General features: G+C 40.1%; 1 protein-coding gene across 2 annotated transcripts in view; it reads left to right on the top strand.

Annotated features, from left to right (window-relative positions):
- The first annotated feature begins 1,717 nt into the window (after positions 1 to 1,717).
- Positions 1,718 to 23,672, top strand: part of PAXIP1 (PAX interacting protein 1) — a 30,966-nt gene continuing 9,011 nt past the window's right edge. The window contains exons 1-13 of one of the 2 annotated variants that reach the window (XM_056483359.1): positions 1,718 to 2,101; positions 7,016 to 7,150; positions 9,021 to 9,064; positions 11,607 to 11,670; positions 12,002 to 12,115; positions 13,968 to 14,615; positions 17,375 to 18,092; positions 18,880 to 18,974; positions 19,927 to 20,022; positions 20,326 to 20,463; positions 21,803 to 21,924; positions 22,445 to 22,629; positions 22,739 to 22,782. In XM_056483359.1, the coding sequence (XP_056339334.1) occupies positions 2,012 to 2,101; positions 7,016 to 7,150; positions 9,021 to 9,064; positions 11,607 to 11,670; positions 12,002 to 12,115; positions 13,968 to 14,615; positions 17,375 to 18,092; positions 18,880 to 18,974; positions 19,927 to 20,022; positions 20,326 to 20,463; positions 21,803 to 21,924; positions 22,445 to 22,629; positions 22,739 to 22,782 (2,493 nt within the window). In that variant the 5' untranslated portion in view covers positions 1,718 to 2,011. The remainder of the gene's footprint in view (positions 2,102 to 7,015; positions 7,151 to 9,020; positions 9,065 to 11,606; positions 11,671 to 12,001; positions 12,116 to 13,967; positions 14,616 to 17,374; positions 18,093 to 18,879; positions 18,975 to 19,926; positions 20,023 to 20,325; positions 20,464 to 21,802; positions 21,925 to 22,444; positions 22,630 to 22,738; positions 22,783 to 23,672) is intronic. The other variant, XM_056483360.1, reaches the window with a different exon arrangement.

Consider the following 23,672-nt stretch of genomic DNA (forward strand, 5'->3'; position numbering starts at 1 on the left):
GGACTTACAAATAATGGAAGTATTCCTGTGAGAAAGGGCAATTTAGTGATCACACTGAGAAAGATGAATCTAAGGAAGAGGAAAGAATTCAGAGAAAAATGTGGAATAGAAAGCTGAGAGAGCTATATTTATCAAAGAAAAGAAGTGAAAATTACCAGTGCTGGAAGATGCAGATGATTACAGAGGCAATGAAATCCACCAGGAAAGGAAGCTCAGGAACAGTGGTATTAATGAAATCTGATAGATCAAGAAGAATACGAAAAATATTTCGCTGCAGGTGAAGGAAGATTTTGGTCAAAGTAGTTTAGTGTGAAGAAGTCAAAATGGATCAAAGATGGAGTAGGAAAGAGTGAAAATTATGGAACTAAGAAAGCAAAGGCTGGACATGGCAGCCTGGAGAGTGGCTACAAAGGAAAGCAGAGCTCAGAGAAGTCTTTTCAGACAGTCCAGGAAATATATGGCACAGAAGAAAATTACCCTAAACAAGGATTATTAGAATAGACAGAAAGTGAGATGAGAATATGAATTGTTGAAAGAAAGGGATAAATGGATTTAAAAGCAGAGTTATTTCTGCTTTTTTTCCTGCTCCACAAAAGTGTACTATATAAAAGTTAAGGACTTTTTAGACTTAATTAGGACTTGTTTTTCACTTAAAAAAAATAAATTTCATCGGGAGGATGGGCAAAAATGTAAAACCTTCAACCAAATGTTCTTTCTAGAGTTGAAAAAGAACAGGTGATAGGTTGGGTATTTCTTACATAGTTGGAGTAGAAAGGGGACAATGTCATGTGGAGATCCAGAGGACCTGGGTGAAGCCTTTATCCAGTAAGATTTTATCCTGTAGAAGTAAATAAATGACTTGTAAGATGATTTATAGTTTCTACCATACTTTCAAGAATAACATAGGTAAAAAAAAAAAAAACAGTTTCCTCCCGGGAAAGTGAGACAGGCCTTGCAGGCAGGAGGGAAACAGTAGGTGCCTGTATTTTTATTTCAGTAAGTCTTGCAATGTCATCTCTTAATATTGCTGCAATTGTGGCAAAGAAACACTGTCCACATCAAAGTATTATGGGGGGGTCCAAAACTTTGTTTGGAGATCAAAGCACTTATTATACAGACACAATTATATTATCTAATATTTATATTTTGAACATCCCTGTCAATCAAGCAGCAATGTTAAAAATACACCGCATGAAGCAGACTCTGAAAATGCTCATTTCTTTCTGTTGACTATAACTTATGTTGATTTATAATTTGTGTTTTCTCTTATCTAAAACAGTTAGGTAAGATATATCCCCCTCTAGGTGGGAGCAGTTCGCTACCAATGTAGATGGATGCTTTGCAGTTTCTGAGGGAAAATGCCTTATTTCGGTGGGACTCGATGACCTGATAGGTCTTTTCCAACCTTAGCGGATCTATGCCGTGATTCCGGGAGCAGTGGGTATGTTCGCTGATGAGCTGGGTGCTGTAATACACACCGCACCTACTGGCCGCCGTGCTCCACCGCCATCGCGCGCGTCCCTCACGGCGGGCCCGGGGCGGGGCCTGAGGGGGCGGGGCCTGGGGCGGGGCCCTTCCCGCCCCCTTCCCTCCCCCTCCAATGGGCGGGGCCGGGTATCCCCGCTGCCCGCCTCTGTCGTTCGGGGCGAGTCCATTGCATCCCGCGCGGGGGGAGCTCCGGACGCGGAGCTGGCTGCCGGTCCGGTTCGGGGAAAGAGGGAGGAGCAGGGATAGCGCCTGTGGATCAGGAGCGGACGCAGGCCTGCAGCAGCCGTGGTGGCTGATAGGGCGGGGGGAGCCGCTTTGTGGGGGCGGCTCTCACCCCCCGTTTCCACCCCCCCTACGTCCCGGCGGGGGATGGTGTGTCCCGCAGCGCGCGCCTTGCTCGCGCGGTTCGGCGGCTCCGCGGGGGGAGGGGGACGGGAGAGACCCGGGCCCCGGCGGGTTTTCTACAGTGAGCGCGGGGAAATAGCGGGCAGCGGGGGAGCGCCCGCTGCTGCCGTCCGGGACCATGTTGGCGGACGACGAGGAGGAGCTGAAAGTCCCGGAGGAGATGTTCAAAGACGTCAAGTTCTTCGTGGTGGGAGACATCGACCCCAAGGTACCGGGTCATCCCATCAGATCATTCCCGCCTTCCCCTTAGTGTCCCCCCCACCCCCCCCCCGGCGGGGGGGGCACTGTGGAATCGTCCGGCTGCCACGCGCGGGCTCGAGGCTCGCGCCGCCTCACGGGGAAAGGGCGGGAGTGGGGGGAGCGCGCGCCTGAGGGACCGTGAGGGACGGCGGGGGGGAGGGGAGGCGGCCACATCCCGGTCCCGATCCCGGCCCCGATCCCGGCCCCGATCCCGGCCGTGCCCGTGGCCAGCGCCGCCGCCGCCGCCATGGGAGCCGCGGCCCCGCCGCGCAGGCCCCGCCGGAGCCGCCTGAGCGGAGGAGGAGCGGGCGGAGGGACTTCCTGTGGCGGGCTTGGCCGGGCGGGCAGCGGGGGCAGCGGGCGCCGCTCCTCCGACTGGAGCTCTCCGCAGGCCCGGCCCCTCCCTGTGCCCGGTTCCGTGCGGGCACACACGGACAGGCCGTGGGGAAGGTCCGTCACGGGGGGCCGGACTGGCTTTCCCTCCCACAGACCTTCCCGCCTTGGCGCGGCCCCGAGCGCGGCCCTGGCACCGCCCCGGGGCGCCCGGTGTGCTGCTGGTGTAGTTCAGGCCAGGCCCCCGACCCTGCAGCCGTGCCCTGGGGCAGAGCCCTCGGTAACACGGGTGGACTTGCAGTGAATGCACCGGTGGTGGAAACAAACTTAGACAAGTGTTTGAAGTGCCCCATACCGAGCTTTCGGACAGCAGCTTCCTGCAAGCAGGTTACTGCCTGCTTCACACTGAAGTTAAAAGTCGCTCTGCCTCTCGGGTATTTGCAGCAGTAAAGTCTTAGTTCAGCGCTGGGTTCCTTTAGCCTCCTGTTCTGGTACTCACTGAGACTCGTATACCTGCAGGTGACCTGGGGACTCAGGCACCGGCCTTTCAGATGGTTTTCATTCCTATTGTGCTAAAATAAATCTAATCTAGGAAGGATAGGATTAAAGATCAGGATGAAAACTTCTTTAGACAGGTCTCTAGATATCAAATTTAGTTCTTTAAGCATTAGGTTTTTAGAAATAAAATTATTGATAGTGGCTTAGCTCTCAAATAAGAAATTCCTGTACTTAGCAAAAAACCCTACAGCAGCAATGTTAATATGTGCATGAGGCTGAGTGCAAAAATCCTGTAGCACCCTTGTGCACCATTTGTCATATAAGTGGTGTCCTGAAAGGCCTGTTCTTAGTTGTGTCTTGATGTGGGAGGACAATGAGCAGATTTCCCATAGAGCAAGTAGACAAGAACTCTCTTAAACTGGTTTTCTTTCTCACAAAATTCTTTGAATTTTGTTCTTCTTTGCAGTCAGAGTCATTGTCATGTAGCTTTGATTTGCTCCAAATTCGGTGCACTGAATTTTCCTGGCTTGGGAGGCGGAGCTGGATGAGGGTGAGGAGCTGCTGAGCTGAGCTCAGGGCCAGCTCCTGAGAGAACCCTCTGTACCGGTTTAAGCCCTGCTGGCAACACAATTGCTCTCTCACCCCCATCCCTGCACAGTGTAATGGGGAGGAGATTGAATAATTAAACTCCTAGATTGAGATATAAAAACAGTTTAATAATTGAAAACCAGGTAAGGTACAATGGTCATAGTAAATAATAATGGTAAGAAAAAGGGAAAGAAAGAAAACCCCAAGCAAGTGATGTGCCATACACTTGCTCACCATCCACTGACTGATGCCAGATTTCATTCCTGACCCCAGATCAGTCCTTCTTATGGGTAACTCCCCCAGTTTATGTACTGGGCATGACATGCTTTGGTGTGGAATATCCCTTTGGCCAGTTTGGATCACCTATGCTCCCTCCCAGCCTTTTTTTGTACCTCCTCACTGGCAGAGCATGAGATATGAAAAAATGGTCCTTGACTTCAGATGAACAATTTAGCAAAAAACCAAAACATCAGTGTTTTATCAACATTATTCCCATTCGGAATCCAGAATGTGAAACTGTAGCAGCTACTGAGAATAAATTAACTCTTACCCTTGCTGAGACCAGGACATTCCTGTGGGTGTTCTGTGTGGTACCCTGGGGCACCTGAGTGTGAGGAGCATTTATCAGACGTGTTTTGAGCCAAGACAGAATGCAGGAATTGTAAATCAAACTTAAACAGTTCTTGCAGTGAAATTTGTCCCATTATTGGTATAAAAATTACAGATATGGCACTTTTGGCACTTTTTGCTGCTTTGTATACATGTGGATGGCAGCTTTATTTTGTAAAGAATTTCCTCCTTCATCTTCTGGGGAGGAGCACACTTTGATCAGCTTAAATTTCTAAACGGTTTCACAGAAAACCAGTTACCTAATAAATATTAAAACAGGCCTGGCACAAGAGAGTACACTAATCAAAACAAATCCAAGAGTAAGGGGAAGAAAAGTAATTTATTCAGGTGAATAACTGCATACCCTCTGCCTATTAGAGCATGCGCAGCATAAACTGGAAGGGAAACAAAAGTCTGGAATTGTGCCGAGGTGTTCTTTGGCACATGAGAGAGAATTAGGCTGGCTCTCAACTTCACAGCCATTCCATTCCATTGGGTCCATTTTGCTCCTCACACCTTACTGAGGGTGATGAGTAGATGTCAGCTACTCTTTTTCTTTTAATAAATGCTCTTCCTGCTTTCCTCAAACAAAAACCCAAACTGTTGTGTTTTGGAAACACTAGTTAAAATCAGTATTTCCTTCAGTAAGAGATAAAAAGTAATGCAATGCAGCACAAGGTCTTTGAACAGGATATTTGGGTTTTGGTTATCTTGCTTATTTTCTTTTTATGCCCATTGTCTTACTTCTTAATTTTGAACTATTCCTCTTGTTTCTTCCAACACAGAATTCAGTGGGAGAGACCAAGATAAAATTTTTATTTCTCCCCCCAAAAAGAAATTTCATTTAATGGGCATAAACCAATACTTAAAATGCAGGGTTTTTACAGTGTTCATATTAAGACTTTTCAACATTCTGTTTTCTAGTTAGAGGTGTATGATTGATATCAGTGTGAGTTCTGTAATTGTGCCAATACAACTTTTCAGTCCAAGCACTACTTAATTTGAAGAAGTTTTGTTTTCTGAGAGGAGTTTGAAGTTGACATGAGCTAAGTTAGGAAGTCTTTTTCACAACACATGAAATAATCAAATGCATTATTATATGTCATAGTGTTTAAACTACTACATGAAACCAGTGAAACTTTTTGTATAAGCAGATACTTTGCACAAGTTCTGTACTGCAACATTGTTTTGATATAAAAAAATCATACTTCTAGCACATTATTTATAGCTTCTTTCTGATGCTGTCAGATTTGGTTCTCAGTTTTCATGACGTTCACTCCTTTTTTTAGCCTCCCCTAAAGGAGCAGTTGAATGGGATTGTAACTCGGGGAGAGCTGTGTGAGACGAGGAGCTCGTATGCTGAGACTGTTCTTAAATACCTTCTGTTTTCAGAAGTGCTTGATGTGGATTTAGCTTCTCCCTTTGGAATGATAGTATCCTGTGTTTCTCTATGGTTAACGGGATTTCATGCAGGAGAGTGTATCATGATTTAGGAGATTGGTGTGCAAAATGGAAACATTCACTCCTGTTTCTGGCAGTGGTGGCAAGAGCAGCAAGCTCATGATCAATTTTCTTGGCTATTTGAGAGCAATTCTTTTGGTAATATTCATCCATTGCTGAAAAAAAAAGTTGACTTTTGTTTTCTTAAATGGAGTTTTAAAGTCAGGAAGTGCCAAAATTGCCTCCTCAGTGAGTGGTGATTTTTCTATCCATGTTTTTCTGCTTGGTGGAAATGCTTTATAAAATAGCTTGATGCTGTGTTTTGAGAGTTTCTCTCTCATTGCTTCTTTGTCTTGGTGGGTGTACACAGTAGGGAGTAATTGCTTAAGGACTAATTAATTAATTACTATTTTGTTTGATTAATGTAGTGCCTTGCTCTCTGCTGTTCACTGTTTTGGGCAGAACATCCTATTTTGAAGGGAATGTCCCCAGCAGGTTTGCAGGGATAGGCATCTGTCTCTGGCAGGGTTTGGAAGATGAACATCACACCAGTTTTGTTCTAAATCATTATTTCTGAATAATAAAAGAGAAATGAAATAATGATCTTAAATGGCATTTTACATTTTTGAACTCTTTAGACAATAATGTTTTCAATCATTTTTCTCTTCTTCCCCTCTACACCCCAGCACCTTCTCTGTTACCTTCTCAATCAAATGAAAGTGCCGGTTTTTGGGGCACAGGGCTGGATTCATCACACAGACCTCTACAGCAGGGCTGAGAGAACAATGAACTCTTGAAACAGCATCTGCTGTTTGGGCCATGCAAAACTGGGAGTGAGGTGTGTTTGGTAGATGGGAGGTGTTTTAAATTCTCAGAACACAGCAGTGGAGTGAGGCACTTCAGTTTCAGCTCCTGAAGGAACTAATTTAGGGAGCATGAGTTCCACTTACTTTGGTTTTTTTCCTTCTGTATTTGGTGAAATCAGTCCTTAGAATTCAACCTCTTATTTTAAAGTATATTCAAACACTTCCAGAGCTACCCTATGCAAAAACAAACACTTAGAAGAACTTTCTTTTGCTGCTTGAGGGAAAATTGTTTTAATATGTTTTTGATGGGATACATATTTTGGAAATACCTTGACATTTCCAGAATTCCTACCCCATCATCAATTATTTTGAGAAATAGCTCTTCAGATGCAATGATGAAAATATAGAAGATGTGTAAACCTTTGGCAGTCAGGTTTTAAACGTGTTTGGCAACTTCAGGAAAAGTTTAGGCCACCTACAGGAGGACTGCCAAGAGAGAAGGTCATATTCATTCATCCATCTAGTGTGAGTGTCTTCCTGCAATAATGTTTTCCTTAAATAGAAGTTGCTAAAATTGTTGACTTCTCCCTGTTCTCTTTTGGGTTTAGGTTATCCAGCTTCTGAAAGCTGGGAAAGCAAAGGAAGTTTCTTACAATGCACTGGCCTCACATATTATTTCAGAAGATGGGGACAATCCGGAAGTTGGGGAATCTCGAGAAGTTTTTGATCTTCCTGTGGTAAAGGTGGGTGACTCATCCATGATACTGTCAAAGTGCTGATATAGATGCTTCATTGTTACTGCAAAATATTAATGTTTGGATGATGACCAAATGAAACATGTCATTAAAAATCTTACATTCTTGTTGCACTAACTTTTATCCTGACTTGCAGACTTATGTTACAATTCTGGTCTCTCCTTCCTCTTGTTGCTCTGTATCTGTCAGTGGTGTGGGTGTTTTTTAGTGTTCTTCTTTGATTTTTTTCAGATTTTTTTTTCAGTCCTCTGTGAGATGATGTCCTGTTAGTTCTACTTTAGAAATATTTCTGAAGGAAAGATTCTTACCAGCTTCTGGCAGTGGGAAACCTCAATTTAGAATAGGTAGTAGATTGCTGAAGGTTTTTTTAAAGAAATATAATTGGAAAAGTGCAAAATGATTTTGTTGATTCTGCATATATGTACTATGCCAATTATGGACTGTAGGAACTTTTTTCCCTCCATATTTCATTTTTTAATGTTTTTTTAAGTTGCTTTTTTTTTTTTTTTTTTTGTTTTTTTTTTTTTTGTTTTTTTCTTTCTTACACTGTAATTACCAGTGTTTTGTTATTGCCTTCCAATAGCGGGGTATTTTTCAGTGTCACTCTAGAAGTTATGAGAGAGATTAGAAGAAAGAACACTAGAATTTCACTGCTGATACCTTTGGGTACATGATTTTGGGTTATTTTTTCTGTACAGGAACATGTGGCAGTAGAGAATTTTGATCGGTTTTGTCAAGAGAGTTCACCTGACAGTGTAGAACTGTGAATTAACTCTAAAAAAATGAAAGGTGCTTGGCTTGGGACCCTTATGGTTATAGTGGGTGTGCTGGTTAACATTTAGTTCCTTTTTCTGAAGTGGTTTTTGGAGTAATTTTAACTTTATAAACAAGGAAACTGCTGCCATTTTCATGAGAAAGGAGGACATGAACATTGTAGAGAGCACTTCCTGCTTTCTGTTGCCACTCACTTAAATAATTTAATTTGCTTCATAACTGCCAACTCATTTGCTAGATAAGAGCAAATCTTTCACAAATGTCACTTGGCTTGACCTGAAAACATCACAGCATGATCTGTAATCAAAAGATCAGACTAAGTATTAAAGGGACTGGAGGTCATAGGCAAAGGTAGCTGGTTGTAGGGAAAAAGGAAGATAAAAACTTAAGGGAGGAAAATATATATTTTTTTTCTCCCCTAAGAGTTGAAGAGTAAGAGGTGTTTTTAGCTATTTTTTGTATTATGCCTTGTAAGGGAAGGAGAATAATAAGAACTGGGACACCATAAACATAGTTGCCACAATATGTTCTTTTGTTTGTCTTTTGAGAAGAAGTAATTCCATATTACTTTTGAATGTAATGTCACTCTTTGCCCACTTTTCCTTATATGCTGCACTGGGACCAGTGTCCTACATCTTCTCCATTTGCTGCCACCTCCCTGTGTCCCTTCTGTCCCAGAATACTGTGGAGTAGGGGTCATCACTGCTCAGCAGCCAGCCTTGTTCTGTCTTTAGAAAACTCATTCTGTGTAAGGTTGTGGTTCTTCACTCCTTGGTGATGAGTATAGGGTGGGATTATCTGAATTATTTTTTCCTACGAGCACAAGAACTGCAAAAAGGGAGAGGATGAATAAATACTGTAAGTGATATGTGGGAAGTGGGTTGCTGCACAGCCTTTGATCTGTCTTTATGGGAACTCTTGCAAATAAATGAAAAGTCTTTTTGTGGACTAAGTGCAATGTCTGTGAAACACTTAGCCTTCCAAAGCTGGGAAACATTAAAACTAGCATGAACTTGGAAGGTAGTTCATATTTTGTGCATGTAGAGCAAGGATTTTAATGTCTAGTGGGTTTTGTTTTTTTCAGCCTTCCTGGGTGATCTTGTCTGTTCGCTGTGGAGCTCTCCTGCCGTATCCTTTTAAGCTGAAAATCCTGTAGAAAACATGTTAAAATGGATACCATTGAAGGATTCAAGATTGTTTCAAATAGGTACTGCTTAAACTTCTGAAATGATCTCTTTGTGTTTTGCCTGCCAAAGTTGCAGTGTGCTTGGAGCTTCTTTGTCTTCAGTTTTCCTGTCCCTTTGCCTATTTTGTACTTCATAGGCACTTAGAGGACAGCTGTTGTTAAATGGAAAACAAGAGCTGGTAGGTACAGGAATGCAGTGTTAGGAATTCAGGCCTCAATGTGCTTCAGAGATTCAGAATTCCTGTTTTATATCCAGTAGTTTAAGGTGTGTGCCTTTGCAACTTGCTGTCTTTCTGTGCTGTAGTCTAGGCTAGTGATCTTGGTGATTTGTGTCTGGACATAATAAATGTGTTTATTGTGCTTTCATCATCAGGATGAGTGTTTAGTTGCTTATGTTACACACTAAACATTCTCCCAGTTCATGAGGAGTCTTCACAAAAAAAAAAAAAAAAAGCTTGGAATTAGCTACATTTTCAGGCTTAAGTAGCCTCACATTTCATTATTGATGTTGTTTCACGTGAGGAAGTTGCACTATTAAAAAATTTGTCTTCCATCTGCAATCAAGGTTTTTTAAAAGAGTAGTCTAAGAGCTGATATTATTGGATACCCAGAAGAGAAATAAACAGATGAAACAACAGAATGATGCAGTCCATAACTAAATTGAAGCTATAAATGTGGGAATGTAGCTCTCAATGGCTGTTGCTCAGGAAGTCTTTATTGTGGGAACATTGGAATGGCCAAATGAAAAGACCAGGTCTCAGTAGTGTCTTGTTCTTCTGTTGCATGGAAAAAGGAAGTTTCGTACACCTGTCAGCAATAAATGTGTCCTTGGACCTTTGACTTAAGGACATAGTGGGTTTAGATTTTATTCTGGGCCTTATTGTGCTCACTAAAATGGGTTGTTAAGTCTTTATTTCATTTTATCCTGTTTCAGTCTCTTTATGGCTTCTAGTGCAGTGACATCTGGCCTTTCATTAGGGATTTAGGTACTGCCATAATGAAAAAAATACAATCGTTAATAGGAATAGCTTAGTTTTTCCAGCTGATTGCTTTTGGACCTAGTTAGGCAGAACCTGGGAGATTCTGCACTTTTGTGTTTGGTTTATGTTTTAATTTGGTAATGCTCAAAGTGGTCATTGAATTTTTGAAGAACCAAGTCCTAGAAACATCCTGTGTCAGTTAGATATATGGATCTAATAAGAGCCTTAAGGATTTTATGTTGCCTTTCCAGTTCTGGTGCTTATTTGATGGGCATTTGCCTGTCAGTTGCTAAAGGTGGAGTTTAATATAGAAAGATTGAATATAATGTAAAAGCACAGTAATTTTGTCTGTTTCACAGTGGAAGTTGTTTTCACCAGAGGGAACTTTAAGACGGCAGAGTGTTCTCCCATGCCCTGCTCACTGACGTGTGCCAGGTCTGACTAACCTGCAGTGGAAGGGAAGTAGCAGAAAAATGAAGCTGGAAGCAGATGTGGTGAAGAAGCAAAAAGAGTCTCATGTGTGAAAACCTTGACTATAATGCTGTAAAGAGGGCTGGCAATTTCTTTTGCAGCAAAAGCAAGGATGAGGGGAGTGTATTTTTCAATGGTCTTTTGTAGATAAAAAGAGTCAAGTACTTAGGAGCTTTTGTTGATGGCAGGAAGAAAAGTGAGTTTTGCTGTATTCCCTCTGTTTTGTTTTATTGTAATGCTGCTTGTAACTTTTTTAAAAGACTCTCTTTCAATCATGTTCTTTAGAGAGTGCAAGATCCAGGCAAACTGAGGACCTCTTAAAAGTGAAATGCTGTTCCTGCTTTGTGTGCTAGCAGCAGGTACTCAGGCAGGGAGTAGACACATGTACACTTTTGAAAGATCCAATACTGAATTTCTACCTTGGATGAAATGGAGAGCAATTCAGGATGTTCATCAGGCTTGAACTTCTTGAGGTATTCTGGATTATGGCAGTAATTTATTCTTAACTTTTAAAGTGCTCTCAGCTTTGTCATCAGCTTGCTGTGTGCTGTCTCTTCTGGGCCTCAATACCAGTTGAGTGTTGCTGGTGCATCTGTCAGCATCACAGGAAAATAATTTTGTTTCATTTAAAAATTCTCAGTGTCTGCATGTGACACAATGGACACCTGTTTCTGTAGTCGTTTTTTTTTTTCTGACAAAAGGGCATGGATCTCAAACACAAGATCATATGAAAGTGGAGAGAAGGGGGGGAAGTTGCACAAGTCTGATGATTCATCTGTCTTTCCCAGGTCAGTTCTGGTTTAGAGTGTTACGAAAATATTGCAGGTGTGCTGATTTAGTTTGTACATCAGGTTTTTTTCTTGATGCAGAAAGTTTAATTGCAAACAGACAATGTGCTTTCAAAGGTGAAAGGTTTTTAGTGGTCAAATTCTTGGTATTATCTGAGAAGTACTGCATAGACTGTTTAATTTCCTTCTAATGTCCCTCAGGAAACTCAAGTAATTATTTTGCATCCTTGACACCTGCTTTCCAGTGTAAATGGCTTTTCTCCAGAATCATGCCAGATCTTTTTTGGAGTCACTGCTTGTCTCTCTCAGGTAAGAAGTGAACCATATTTCAGTCTACTCCAATGTCCATTATATGTGGGATGTTTGCTTTTTTGAGGAGAGATACCAGTTTTTCTGTTGTACTATGACGTTTTTTTCTCTTTGTTATCTCTATCTCTGTGCAGGTTAAAATTTACTCTTCAGTGGTTTTTCTTGTTATGTGCCTTTGTCACCCTTTTTTCTTTCTAACTTTCTTGCTAATTTGGTGTGTAAAAGTGATAGGTAATACATCAGCCAGCCTTGTAAATGTGGATTACTAAGATTCTTCCAGCTGAAGACAGCTGGGTGCACAGAGCTAAAGACTTTTCTACCTTCCTTTTAGGTTTCTTCTGAAGACCGAAGTACGCTGTGGGCTTTGATTACCTTTTATGGAGGGAATTGCCAGCTGAGCCTCAATAAGAAATGTACTCATTTGATTGTGCCTGAGCCAAAGGGGGTAAGAGTTTATTACATGTGCAATTCTTCTTGTTGTAGCTCTCATTTGCTTTCAAATAGTCAAAAATTTTCCGTCTGCCTGAAGTTAGAATTCTTAAGACTGTTCATTAACAACTGAATTCAGCAAAATTAGGCATTGCAGCTCTTCAGTTTGTACTTATTTTCTGCATGGCTTTAAGCCTGATTAATTCAAATTATGTCCAATTTCACACTGGTATTTGAATTCCTGTTTGAATAAAGAATTTTATTCTTTATCTTGTTTGTCTTAGCCGAATTTTGATATGTCACAGTCATTAGTGATTGTGATTTATAAATCACAGTTACAGAATCAGTGAAGAAGAACAAAGGACAAATTTGAAATATTGAAGAATAAAACACGGGCTGGCACTGGGAGAAGAGAAAGTGTGGCTATGGAAAATGAATGCTTTTCCTTCTTTAAAATATAGGGACCTTTGCAGGGCTGATATCTTTCTGGTGAAAATGTGTGTATGTTGGTTTTGTTTTTTTCTTTTTATGAAGTGCTTGATATTTCTTCTGTGGACTGTTTAGAAGGGTGTATTGAACACCATTCTAGTTGTCCTTTCGTCATAATAAAATATAATGCTTAGACAAAGCTTTGTTACCTAAAATTCTGTTTGTAAGAGGCAAAGAAATACATTTAAGAGTCATACTTAAATATCTCAGTCAAAAGCTTAAATAATAAGCTTTTTATAACAAAGGATGATATCTTTAGCTTGCCAGTCAAGAAACTTAGAGGTATTAGCATTCCCTTTCTGAAGGGTACAAAAATTTTAATGCACACAATCATTGAATGGGATCAATTTTGTGGGATTATTACTTTTTGCTTGCAGTCCTGGTGCTCTGAACACTACAAGGGAAAGAAACTGCAGCAGTTTGTAACAAGAATGGTTCTGTCACTAGGAAAACTTATGTGATTGCTCTGACTGATAAAACAAGATTGTTAATAATTCTCACCAGAATGAAAGAATACAATTTTGTGTTGGCAAATAAACTTGATTTCATTTCCAATCTCTTTATTGTGTATGAATGACAGTTTCATTGTAGGAAATAACTCCAGAGAATCACTAAATTAATTTCCTTGGAATGTGCTTGTTAATTTATGTTGTTTGACATAAAAGAAAATACCAGCTCAATCATTTCTAGATATTAGATCCTGAAATAGGTTTCAAATTTTTGAAAGAAAGTTTGTTTTTTTGTACTGTTTTGATGTATGTAAGGGGTTTCCATTAAAGAGGATATTTGAATAAATAGGACACTGATTCTGTGTCTGCTCTATTTATTAGGAAAGGAAATGGTGAAGCTTTAAGATTTAAGCGGTATTCCTGCCGAAATGCTTTCTTTCAGTGATAAACTTTTAAATATTTGTCTCTATTTTTAAATTCTTACTTTTTCCCCAAATGCTTTTTCATAGTGGAGCTGGGTTTTTTTACTTATATTTTATCAACCACAAAAAAAACCAAAACTGTATTTAGACTTGCTATAATGTCCTCCTAACACCATGTGCATTTTAGTATTGACCATAATGTTCCACGCTGCTGGGTGGGAATATTTTGGTGATTGGGTTAGAGAAGTATTTTGCAAGTGAAGACATTCATCTTCTGCAATTGTGCCTTCTCAGTTCTTTGTAGAGTAAATTTGGAGAATTTGTTTTTTTTTTTGTTTTGATCTCTTGGAATTTGTGGTTCTACACAGTGTTAAGTCCTGTTGGATCTGGGTGAATCACTCTGATATTTGACAATCTCCTTGTAATCCCCCTCTCCATGCTCTAGCCCTCATCTGAAAGAGCTTATTTGTGATTGTTTTGTCTTTAAATAATTTTCTTTTTCCCCCAGGAAAAATATGAATGTGCTTATAAACGGGACAGCATTAAAATTGTGACCCCAGACTGGGTACTGGATTCTTTAGCTGATAAAAGTAAAAAAGAAGAGACTCCTTATCATCCTCGTTTAATTATATACGAGGAGGAAGAAGAGGAGGAGGAGGAAGAGGAGGAAGAAGCAGAAAATGAAGAACAAGATTCACAGAATGAGGCTAGTACTGATGAAAAATTATCAAGCCCGGCATCTTCTCGAGAAGGATCACCTCTGGGTGATCAAGCTTTTTCACCAAAATCTACTACTACTGCTGATAAGGCAAAAGGGGAACTGATGTTCGATGACTCTTCCGATTCCTCTCCAGAAAAGCAAGAAAGGAATTTGAATTGGACACCAGCTGAAATCCCTCAGGCATCTGCAGCAAAGCGTAGGTTGCCTCAAGGGAAGGACTCCGGGTTGATTAATTTGTGTGCCAATGTCCCACCAGTGCCAGGTAACATTTTGCCTCCTGATATGAGAGGCAACCTCATGGCTTCAGTGCAAGGTGCCCAAAGTTCTGACCGCCAGGAAATGATGGCCACGTGGAACCCCGCCGTGCGGACGTTAAGGAATATTACTAATAGTGCTGATATTCAGCAGATTAATAGACCATCAAATGTAGCACATGTAAGTGTTGGATTTTTAATTTATAAGCTATTGGACTTTTTCTTAGGAACTATAGTGTCCAAGAACTTCAGTTTCCTTTTGCTGTTCTTAAAATACCCAAAGTTAATACTTCCCCTTGTTACTTAAAATTGTAGCCAAATTAATAATTTTCCCATGATAAGTAACTTAATTTCTAGCAGGTTCACAGAATGCATTTGGAAAAAAAAACATTTGGAAGAGTAAAGCTATGTATAACTACAGCATTTTTTTAGATTTTCAGTAAGGACTTCTTGGTAAGAAAAAGAAAAACATTAATTTAGAATTATTTTGCTAGTTCAGGAAACCTGGTTTCCTATCCTTCTAGCTTCTCAGTCAGTGCAAGCAATTATTTATGCCATAAACATATTAAACTGTGAAATTAATTGTTCCCATAGTAGGTTCAGTTCTATGCTGCATTGTCCTGCTGGGCATTGTTAGGTTGTTATATAGTATACATATTATGATGGAGGAGTCCTACTTTCACTTTCTTATGCCACTTGTGTAGCTGAAATAATTGCAGCTCTTGTGTTTAGTGTATTTCTACAGGAAAATAAAAAGTGAGCATGCTGCACTGCAGCATTAAAATTCTTAGATATTAGTGGGAAGGGAGCATGAGTAAAGTAGGTGCTGGTAAATGTTAGACATATCTTTTACTTAAATAATTGCATTGCTGCCTTTCTTCAGATGTTCAGATGTTCATTTGATGGTTAAACTTTGAAAGGTTCCTGAGTAGTATAGAGGCTTCCAGCCTGTACTTAAGCACAGAAATGTGGAATCACTCAGAAATGTTTGTCCTGTGCTGTTTATATGACATCTGAATATAAAATAGAAATACAGGCTTTATTTTAAATCTGAGTCTTAGGTTCCTCTTCTCAGTGCCTTGAATTGTTTAAGGGCTGAGACTTCTGGGCAGCAGAGCTGCCAACCTTTTGCTCAGTTGGCCAGCATGGGTAAGTTGGCCACCAAATCCTCTCCACCCCAGTCACTGTGCTGTCAAATCCACAAAAAAAGTGGTGTCCCTGTGGAAGTATTTCTCTGTAAGCAATATTTGCAGAGCTACAGGCACTGGTGGTTGTGTGCTTTGGCTTGTCTCTGTTCACCCAAAGTCTGCTGGAGCAGGGGCTGTGTTGTGGTGTGCAAGGGCCTTTACCAAGAGCCCTCTCAGGCTGCTGGGCCAGCTCCAGCCTGTGCAGAAAGGCTTTGCATCTTAGAATTGTGAAGCTGCTTCCTAGAGGGAGAAATACGGGTTCTACCTTTTCTCCCTGTAACCTTTCTTTGTGTCTGAATGATGAGTGCAAGTCTTAGTGAACATTGTTGGAAAGTTAGTGTTTAGTTTGAACCTCATATTTCTGCCAAGTAACAAGATCTGTTATCATCAGGTGTTTGCAGATACTTTCTGAATATAGCAGTAGAATGCTTTTGGAAGCTTTATCCTTTTATTTTGAAATATATGTCTTGAAGCTTCTGTAATTTTGGTTTGTACTTGTGGAGAGTAGCTCCTCACACTGAGCCATGGAAACATTTTTTGTGTGTGTTAATTTTAGTTATTGAATGTTTCTACTGTGATGCTTCCAAGACATGAGTGATGGGTGATGCATTGATAATCATGGCTGCACATGTGTGTGATACCAACCACATCAGAATTATTTAGATGACACCTGAGATGTTTTGATGTATATTGTGAAGACACTTGAGCCACCTCTGATGCAGAGTTGATGGATGTCTGGTTGAAAGGATACAGTAACTGGCTTTGTGCTCTAGTGATGGGCTTTGAGTCCTCTTGCACACGCGTTGCTGAAGGTGACACTGTGTGTGGAAGCAGTGAGGGTGAAGGAAACAAGCTTTGCAGGATTCATCAAATCTGATTTCATGTTTAAAAGACTTTATGAATGGCAAGTCTAGAATTTCCTATTGCTCCTTCTCATTTCTAATAGGTAGTTTATATTAAAATATTTTAATAAATATGTAGAACTCATCCTAACCTACAAGATCTTTGCCTAATTCTCCATTTTATGATGCATAAAAATTCGCTTCCTAACTTGTGTCTCCTTAGTGTGAAACGATTTTTCTCTTAACAGTGAGTTGCATATCTAAAAATAAAATTAAAATCGAGATTACTTCAGCACTCTCTATAAACCTAAACTCTAGTATTCTTAGGTAGGAAGGCTAGGTTGTTTTGGGTTGTTTTCCCAAGAAACCCTTAGTGCTCAGCAGATCAGTGTTTTTCTTTGTTTTTTGGTGTTGAGATTAAAAAACAAGCTATATATTCCTGAACTAGTTCAAAAGAGAACAAGATTCCTGTGTTTCAAACAGCACTAATTAATGAAGGCATCATTAGCAATTTTAAATGAAAACAGGACTATGGAACTTAGCTTAATTTAATGGGCCAATGGGATTTTAAAATTAATATTGTAGTTGTTCAGTGTAATTATTAATATAGTGTTAATAGTCATAATGCTGTTGGAAAAATTACTAATATTACAGGAATGGGCTTTAATCTTAAATTTAACTAAAATGTGCATTGCTGTTTATTAGGAGTCACATGCAGCTCCACACTTCTCTTTGTGTAAGTCCTGTCTTTTGATTTTGCTATTAGGCAGTTAAAGATTTTTGTTTAGCTCACAAGGTATTTAGGTGTAGAGTTCTTTTCTTTTTGGAATTGTATTTTCCCAGTAGTTCTTTAAATATTTTTAAAACCTAATGACAACCAAAAGGTCACAAAAATAATCTTTGTTTTCTAGATATTACAATCACTTTCAGCACCTACAAAAAGTTTAGAACAGCAAGTAAATCATAGCCAACAGGGACATCCAAATGTGGTGCTGTTTAGTCAAGTGAAACTAACACCAGAGACACATTTATTGCAGCAGTCACATCAAGCACAGCAGCAACAGCACCATCCTCTCTTACACCTTCAACCTCAGCAACTTATGCAGCTCCAGCAGCAGCAGCAGCAACCCCAGATCTCCCAGCAGTCTTTCCAACAGCAGCAGCCTCACCAGTTTCCCCAGCAGCAGCAGCAGCAGCAAGTCCATCAGCAGCACCAGTTCTCCCAGCAGCAGCTCCAGTTCCCGCAGCAACCGCTCCACGCGCAGCAGCAGCTGCACCGCCCTCCGCAGCCGCTCCAGTTCCAGCAGCAGCATGTGCTGCAACAGCAGCTGCAACAGCTGCAGCAGCAGCAGCAACAGCTGCAACAGCTGCAGCAGCAGAACCTGCAACATCAGCAGCTGCAACATCAGCAGCAGCAACTGCAGCAGCAGCAACTGCAGCAGCAGCACTTACAGCGCCTGCACCAGCAGCATCAGCAGCAGCAAATGCAGAATCAGGCAGCACAGCACATTGCTCAGACACCTCAAGCACTACAGCTTCCAGTTACAGCCCAGCAGCCACAACATCACCAGCAGCAACAGCAGCAACTGCAGCAGCAGCCGCTCTTTGGGCATGATCCAGCAGTGGAGAGTTAGTAATTATTGTCTTCTGATCCTGAAAAAACGTAGCTATTGACATGAAGTGGGGTAGAATATCAGAAAGTAATGCTGTGTTTGTGGGATGGGATTGTCAGAAACGCCATTCATGGCTCAGAACTGGTTTTATTGATTTTTAGGCAAATACTTAAATACTAGCTAATGATGATCCAGCAATCTGAAAAGCATGAGAGTGCTGAGAAGGTTTTCTTTTCAGATACACACTTGATACCACAAGCACACAACCCATAATTTCAGAACAGTGTTAGTAAATACATAGCACAATTGTTTTATTTTTTTTTCCCCTTGGAAGAGAGGGAGGGGAAAGCTTTCAAACAGTATAAGAACTGGAAAGACAGCTACAATTTTGGAAATAGCAGTAAAGTATTAAAGATTCAGTCTCGGAAAGTTGTCACACCTTGCTTTGACTTCTAGTAAAACTGAAAGCTTTTTGATTGTTTTGGCTGTTGAGAGTTGATCTTTGTAAAAGAGGAAGTTGTCTTATGTTTTCCTTTTGGTGACCCTTCCTTTTGCCCCTTTAGCCCCTCTTCATCCAGGAAAAAAAGCCTGTTTACAAAATCATACTCTAGGCTGACCTGTGCCTTAAAGGCTTTCAGCTTTGAAATTTTGGATCTTTTTCCTTCCTTTTTCAAAGGAAGTACACTTAGGAAATTTATAACCTGGTAATAGGAAGAGGTTAGTGTAGCAAATGTGTTCTGAAATTAACTCTTCAGACTTTTAAGTATTTAATTGTTTGTTCTTTATGTGCCAAACTATTTCAGTTCCAGAAGAGTATTTCCTACTGGGCTGTGTCTTTGCAATTGCTGATTACCCAGAGCAGATGTCTGACAAGCAGCTGTTAGCAACCTGGAAACGGGTAAGATTCTGCAGTATTTCTAAAAAAACTATAATATAATGTCATAGTCCCTAAATTCTAAAAGAAAACTTTGGAAGTACTTTAGCACTATTTGCTTTTCTTTAGGCATCCTTTTGTGTAATTCTTCTGTTACAACCTAAAAAAAATTATTCAACTGCTGCTGACCAGAAAAAATAATAGAAATACTTAAAGTGTGCAGCCTGGTTGAATTAAGTCTTCAGTCAGAACATGACATGAGCAAAATAAGTTGCAGCCTTAACTATTTCCCAGTTATTTATGCTTTTAATCAGGCAGATGTAGTACAGCAAATGTAATATAGCATCGCTATCTTTAACTTGATTGTATAAAAGCATTCTTTTTTGCATATAATTTTGGCATTTAGTAGCCTGTGAGGTATCCACCTGAGTGAATAAGATGGAAGAATAGAGTGTTTCTATTTTTTTGCCAACTTCTATTTTTCAGAAAAATCTGTATCCTTTCCTAAATAAGAGGACTTTGATGTTCTTCAGAAACTTCTGATGGATTTTATAGTTGAATTTTCCCTACAATTTTGCATAATCAAGTAAGCTGTTGACATTTTTAACAGCACTTGTGTTTATTGCTGAGATAGAATTGAATAGTTCATGAAAAATTATTTAATAGTAATACTGAAAAAAATAAAAAACATGAGAGAAGGGTTATTTTTGTTTATCTATCTTTATTTTGATTTTCCATTTCTTCTAAAAAATACACATTTTGTTTAGTGGAAAGTTGCATATTTAATTTTGTTTTTTGTTTTCAAACTTGTTCTAAAGCTAGATAACAAACCTGATTTTGGGGGGTAACTCTTCAGTGAAGTGGTGCTAATGGTGGCAGCGTCCTAAAGGGTAGACTTTCATTTCAGACTTTTTGTTTCTTCATGTGATGTAAAAATTGTTATATCCTAGAAGTTCTGGGTTTGCTCTCTCACCAGATCATCCAAGCACATGGTGGGACAGTGGACCCTACCCTCACAAGCAGATGTACTCACCTTCTCTGTGAAAGCCAAGTCAGTAACATGTATGCTCAGGTAAGCACTTTCATTTTATCACTGGAAAGGCAGGGCTTTGCACTGTATGCTTCATGCTTAGGTAGCAAATATAAAGTTTCTCATTACTTATCTTTTTATGATGTGTGGTTTTTTGGGGTACAAACTTTCATAGTGCACGTAGTAGATTTGTTCTAGAGAGCACTAAGCAAGATGCTATGAGAAAGAGGAGTCTAAAAAGTAAAGAAAAAGAATTAAAATCAAAGGTTTGATTTGTAGAAAAAGTGTAAAATAAAATAAACATGTATTTTGGATTTTAAGAGCTCTTTGTGCCTGTGTTCCTAGGCTTTAAGAGAAAGGAAGAGATGTATTACAGCACACTGGCTGAATGCAATCTTGAAGAAGAAGAAGATGGTCCCACCTCATCGAGCCCTTCATTTTCCAGTGGCATTTCCACCAGGAGGAAAGCCATGCTCTCAACATGTAAGAAGGAAGAGCTTACTTCAAAGAATGCTTGCTTCATTGCTTGATTCATTCCATACACAGTATTAAAACAGAGCTGGAAAGTGCTTACTTGAAGCAAAATACACATTTCTTTTGCCTTGGAAGAAAAGCTTCTGTTAATCTTAAGGTGCTGTGTTGATGTGGTGCTGCTGCCAGGTGTTTTTCAGTGCTTTGCAAGTCTTTCTGAGTTCAGAGTGCTGAGGAGTAACGCCTGCCTTTGTTACTCTCAGACACTGAGGGGCAAAGATTGCCTGGCTTACACACAGCAAATAGCAGCAAGCCAGGCTGCACAGTTTGTAGCAGCAGAGCAACAGCCCATCTAACAGCATGTGCTTCCTTACCATAGCACGGGATTTTGAGAGGATTTTTGAGGGTTTTTCTTAGTCAGTGCTTAGCAAATACGTAAAAGGAAGCTGTGCTGCTAATCAGAGGGTAGGAGGTCACAGTTCCATTGCCTGTGCAATAAGGAGCTGTGGAAGTGGAATTTTGTGGAATTGAAAAACTTCAATTCATTCAGAGGCGTCTTGGAATGCACTATGCTGTATAAACCAAGATGCCAAAGTCTGTCTTGGCACTGGATTTCTTTGTGCTGGATGCAGACATATGGGATGATGGCCTTGCAAATTCCTGTCCTGACCAACAGAAAAAGAAATACAGATTTGGGAAAAGCCAGAGTATAACAACACGCATGCATACTCAATGGTTAGTAGTAAATGCAATATGCAATGTAATAAACAATTTTAAACAAAAGTACTGTTTCCTTTCCCTAAAGAAAAGGTGAGAATGGCAAAACAAAAAACCTGTCAGGATTAAAGGTAGTAATGGAAGATGTGGAATTACAGTTCACCACTTATGATCAGCTGGCACAGTTTATTTGGCTTCATGGCAGAGTAGAGCACAGTTTTCAGATTTTTAGAGTAGAGCAATTAAGTGTAAGCATTTTTCTCTGTGTGCCTCCATGTAAATAGCAGCAGAAGGAAGATGGCAGACCTGTGAGAAGCAAATTAGCTCTGAGCTCTTTCATAATAATGCTGTGGTCTCTGTGAAAAAAAAAAAAAAAAGTTGACCAGAAGAGTGAAAATTGTTCTTCCTGAGTCAGAGCTACTGCTAGAAACCTGAAATTTTTATGTATAAACAAATCACTTTTAAATTGTACTGTTTGTATCCTACAAGCCACACTTTAATTAAGTGCTTACACACCATGCTGTACATTTCATTGTAATGTAAAAAGTTAGCCATGGAAAAACACTTTTCATGGGAGTATTTTGTAAGTGCCATCAATGTTGAGTTGTTTATAACTGTGTCTTTCTGTCTGCAGATAATCTCTGTGACAGGATTTGTTGATAGTGACAGAGATGACCTCAAGCTCATGGCCTACCTAGCAGGTGCCAAATACACGGGCTACCTGTGTCGCAGCAATACAGTTCTCATCTGCAAAGAGTAAGTCCTTGCTTTCTCAGCAGCCTCTTGCCACGTGGTGCCTCTCTGAATGTGAGGTGCTACATACAGCTCATTATAAGAGTGTTAATTGTAGTCACTTCTGCAGTTTGATAACAATAAACTTAGTGATGTTTCTTAACTGAATTACAGCACATATTAAGTGATAAATGTGGCCTTCTGAAGACAAGCAAAGCAAAAGTAATTTCTAACTTTCCTATTTCATAATATTCCTAAGTGATGCTGGCTCAGATCATCCATAAATAAAACACCTTTTTGTAATTGTTGTTCAAAATTGTTGGAGGAGGGAAAATTTAAATCCAGGTCTAAAGATTCCATTTACAACAGAACTCTCTCTTGACTGGCTTGTAGAACAAAAGCATTTTTTGAAGTATCTCCTCTGTCACAGTTAAAACAAACAACAGACCAGTAAATAAATACTGATATTTTAGATTTATTGTTAGAAATGCTGTTCTTGCCGATTTCTCTGCAATACAATTTTTTTTCCTCTGTGGCCGCGCAGGGCCAGCGGGCTGAAGTACGAGAAGGCCAAGGAGTGGCGGATCCCGTGCGTGAACGCGCAGTGGCTCTGTGACATCCTGCTGGGCAACTTCGAGGCGCTGCGGCAGATCCAGCACAGCCGCTACACCGCCTTCAACCTGCAGGAGCCGCTCTCTCCCAGCCAGCACCTCGTGCTCAACCTGCTGGGTAGGAGCCACAAGCCCTTTGTGTGCCTGTTTCAGCAGCAGGAGTCTGTTTCCTCTGCTGTAAATAAATTGGCAGTGGTGTCATTTTTGTTCTGTTCTCCGTTCCCCAGATGCTTGGAGAGTCCCATTAAAGGTGTCACCAGAACTTCTAATGGTATGTTGAATTATTGAATATATACACTATTTTAATAAGACCACTCCTTGCTAGTGCTGAAGTTCCTGATTGTACTTTTTACTAATATTCTATTTTTATTTTGAGGAATCTGCAAAATAATCTTTTACAGAATTAAGGAATTTTAGTGGGATATAGAGAATGAAGTTGCTGTTGACACACCTTGGGCTAGATGTTTCACTCTTTGATTTCTACATCAGTCCTTTAGAAAGGGCTTAGTATTTTTTAAATCACCCAACACTCTGTAACACTTTTTAAAGTACCTAACATTCTGTAAATGAGACCACATGAGAGTTTTTAAGGCAGAACACCCAAAATCAGTGAGAATTTTGTTAGAATATTGACTGAATTTTAAGTACAGAATTTTAACTTACACTAACATAATGTAAGTTAAGGGTGGAACTACTTCATATCATCTCTCTGATATATACAGAGAGCTAAAACCACAGGCATATATACCATGTATTTTAGAATGTAAAAATATTCCATGCATTAAAAAGTGTAGTTGATAACCCTGAAATATCAGCAGGAATGAATAATGAAAAACTGTACCTTGAAAAACATACAAGAGAAGTAAATTTTTGTCATGAAGGGTATTCTGCAAACAATGCAAAATAAGTTTTCTGCATATTCAGAATAAGCTGCAGTTTCTGTGTCAGCTCTTACACCTATCTAATGTTTTTGTATTGTAAATTTTCTTCCCATTTCAGATTTATACTTGATAATTTTTCACAGTATGTCTTGATGGAAGTAAGTTTGTACTACAGGTGACTTTCAGGTCATTTTTTATATTGCACAAAAACGTTATGCCACACCTCTTGTGTTTGGATCACTTGTATCTCAGTCACTTTGTAAACTCTTCAGAAATGAGG

Source organism: Oenanthe melanoleuca, chromosome 2, assembly GCF_029582105.1.
Source record: "Oenanthe melanoleuca isolate GR-GAL-2019-014 chromosome 2, OMel1.0, whole genome shotgun sequence".
Classification (NCBI taxonomy): Eukaryota; Metazoa; Chordata; class Aves; order Passeriformes; family Muscicapidae; genus Oenanthe; species Oenanthe melanoleuca.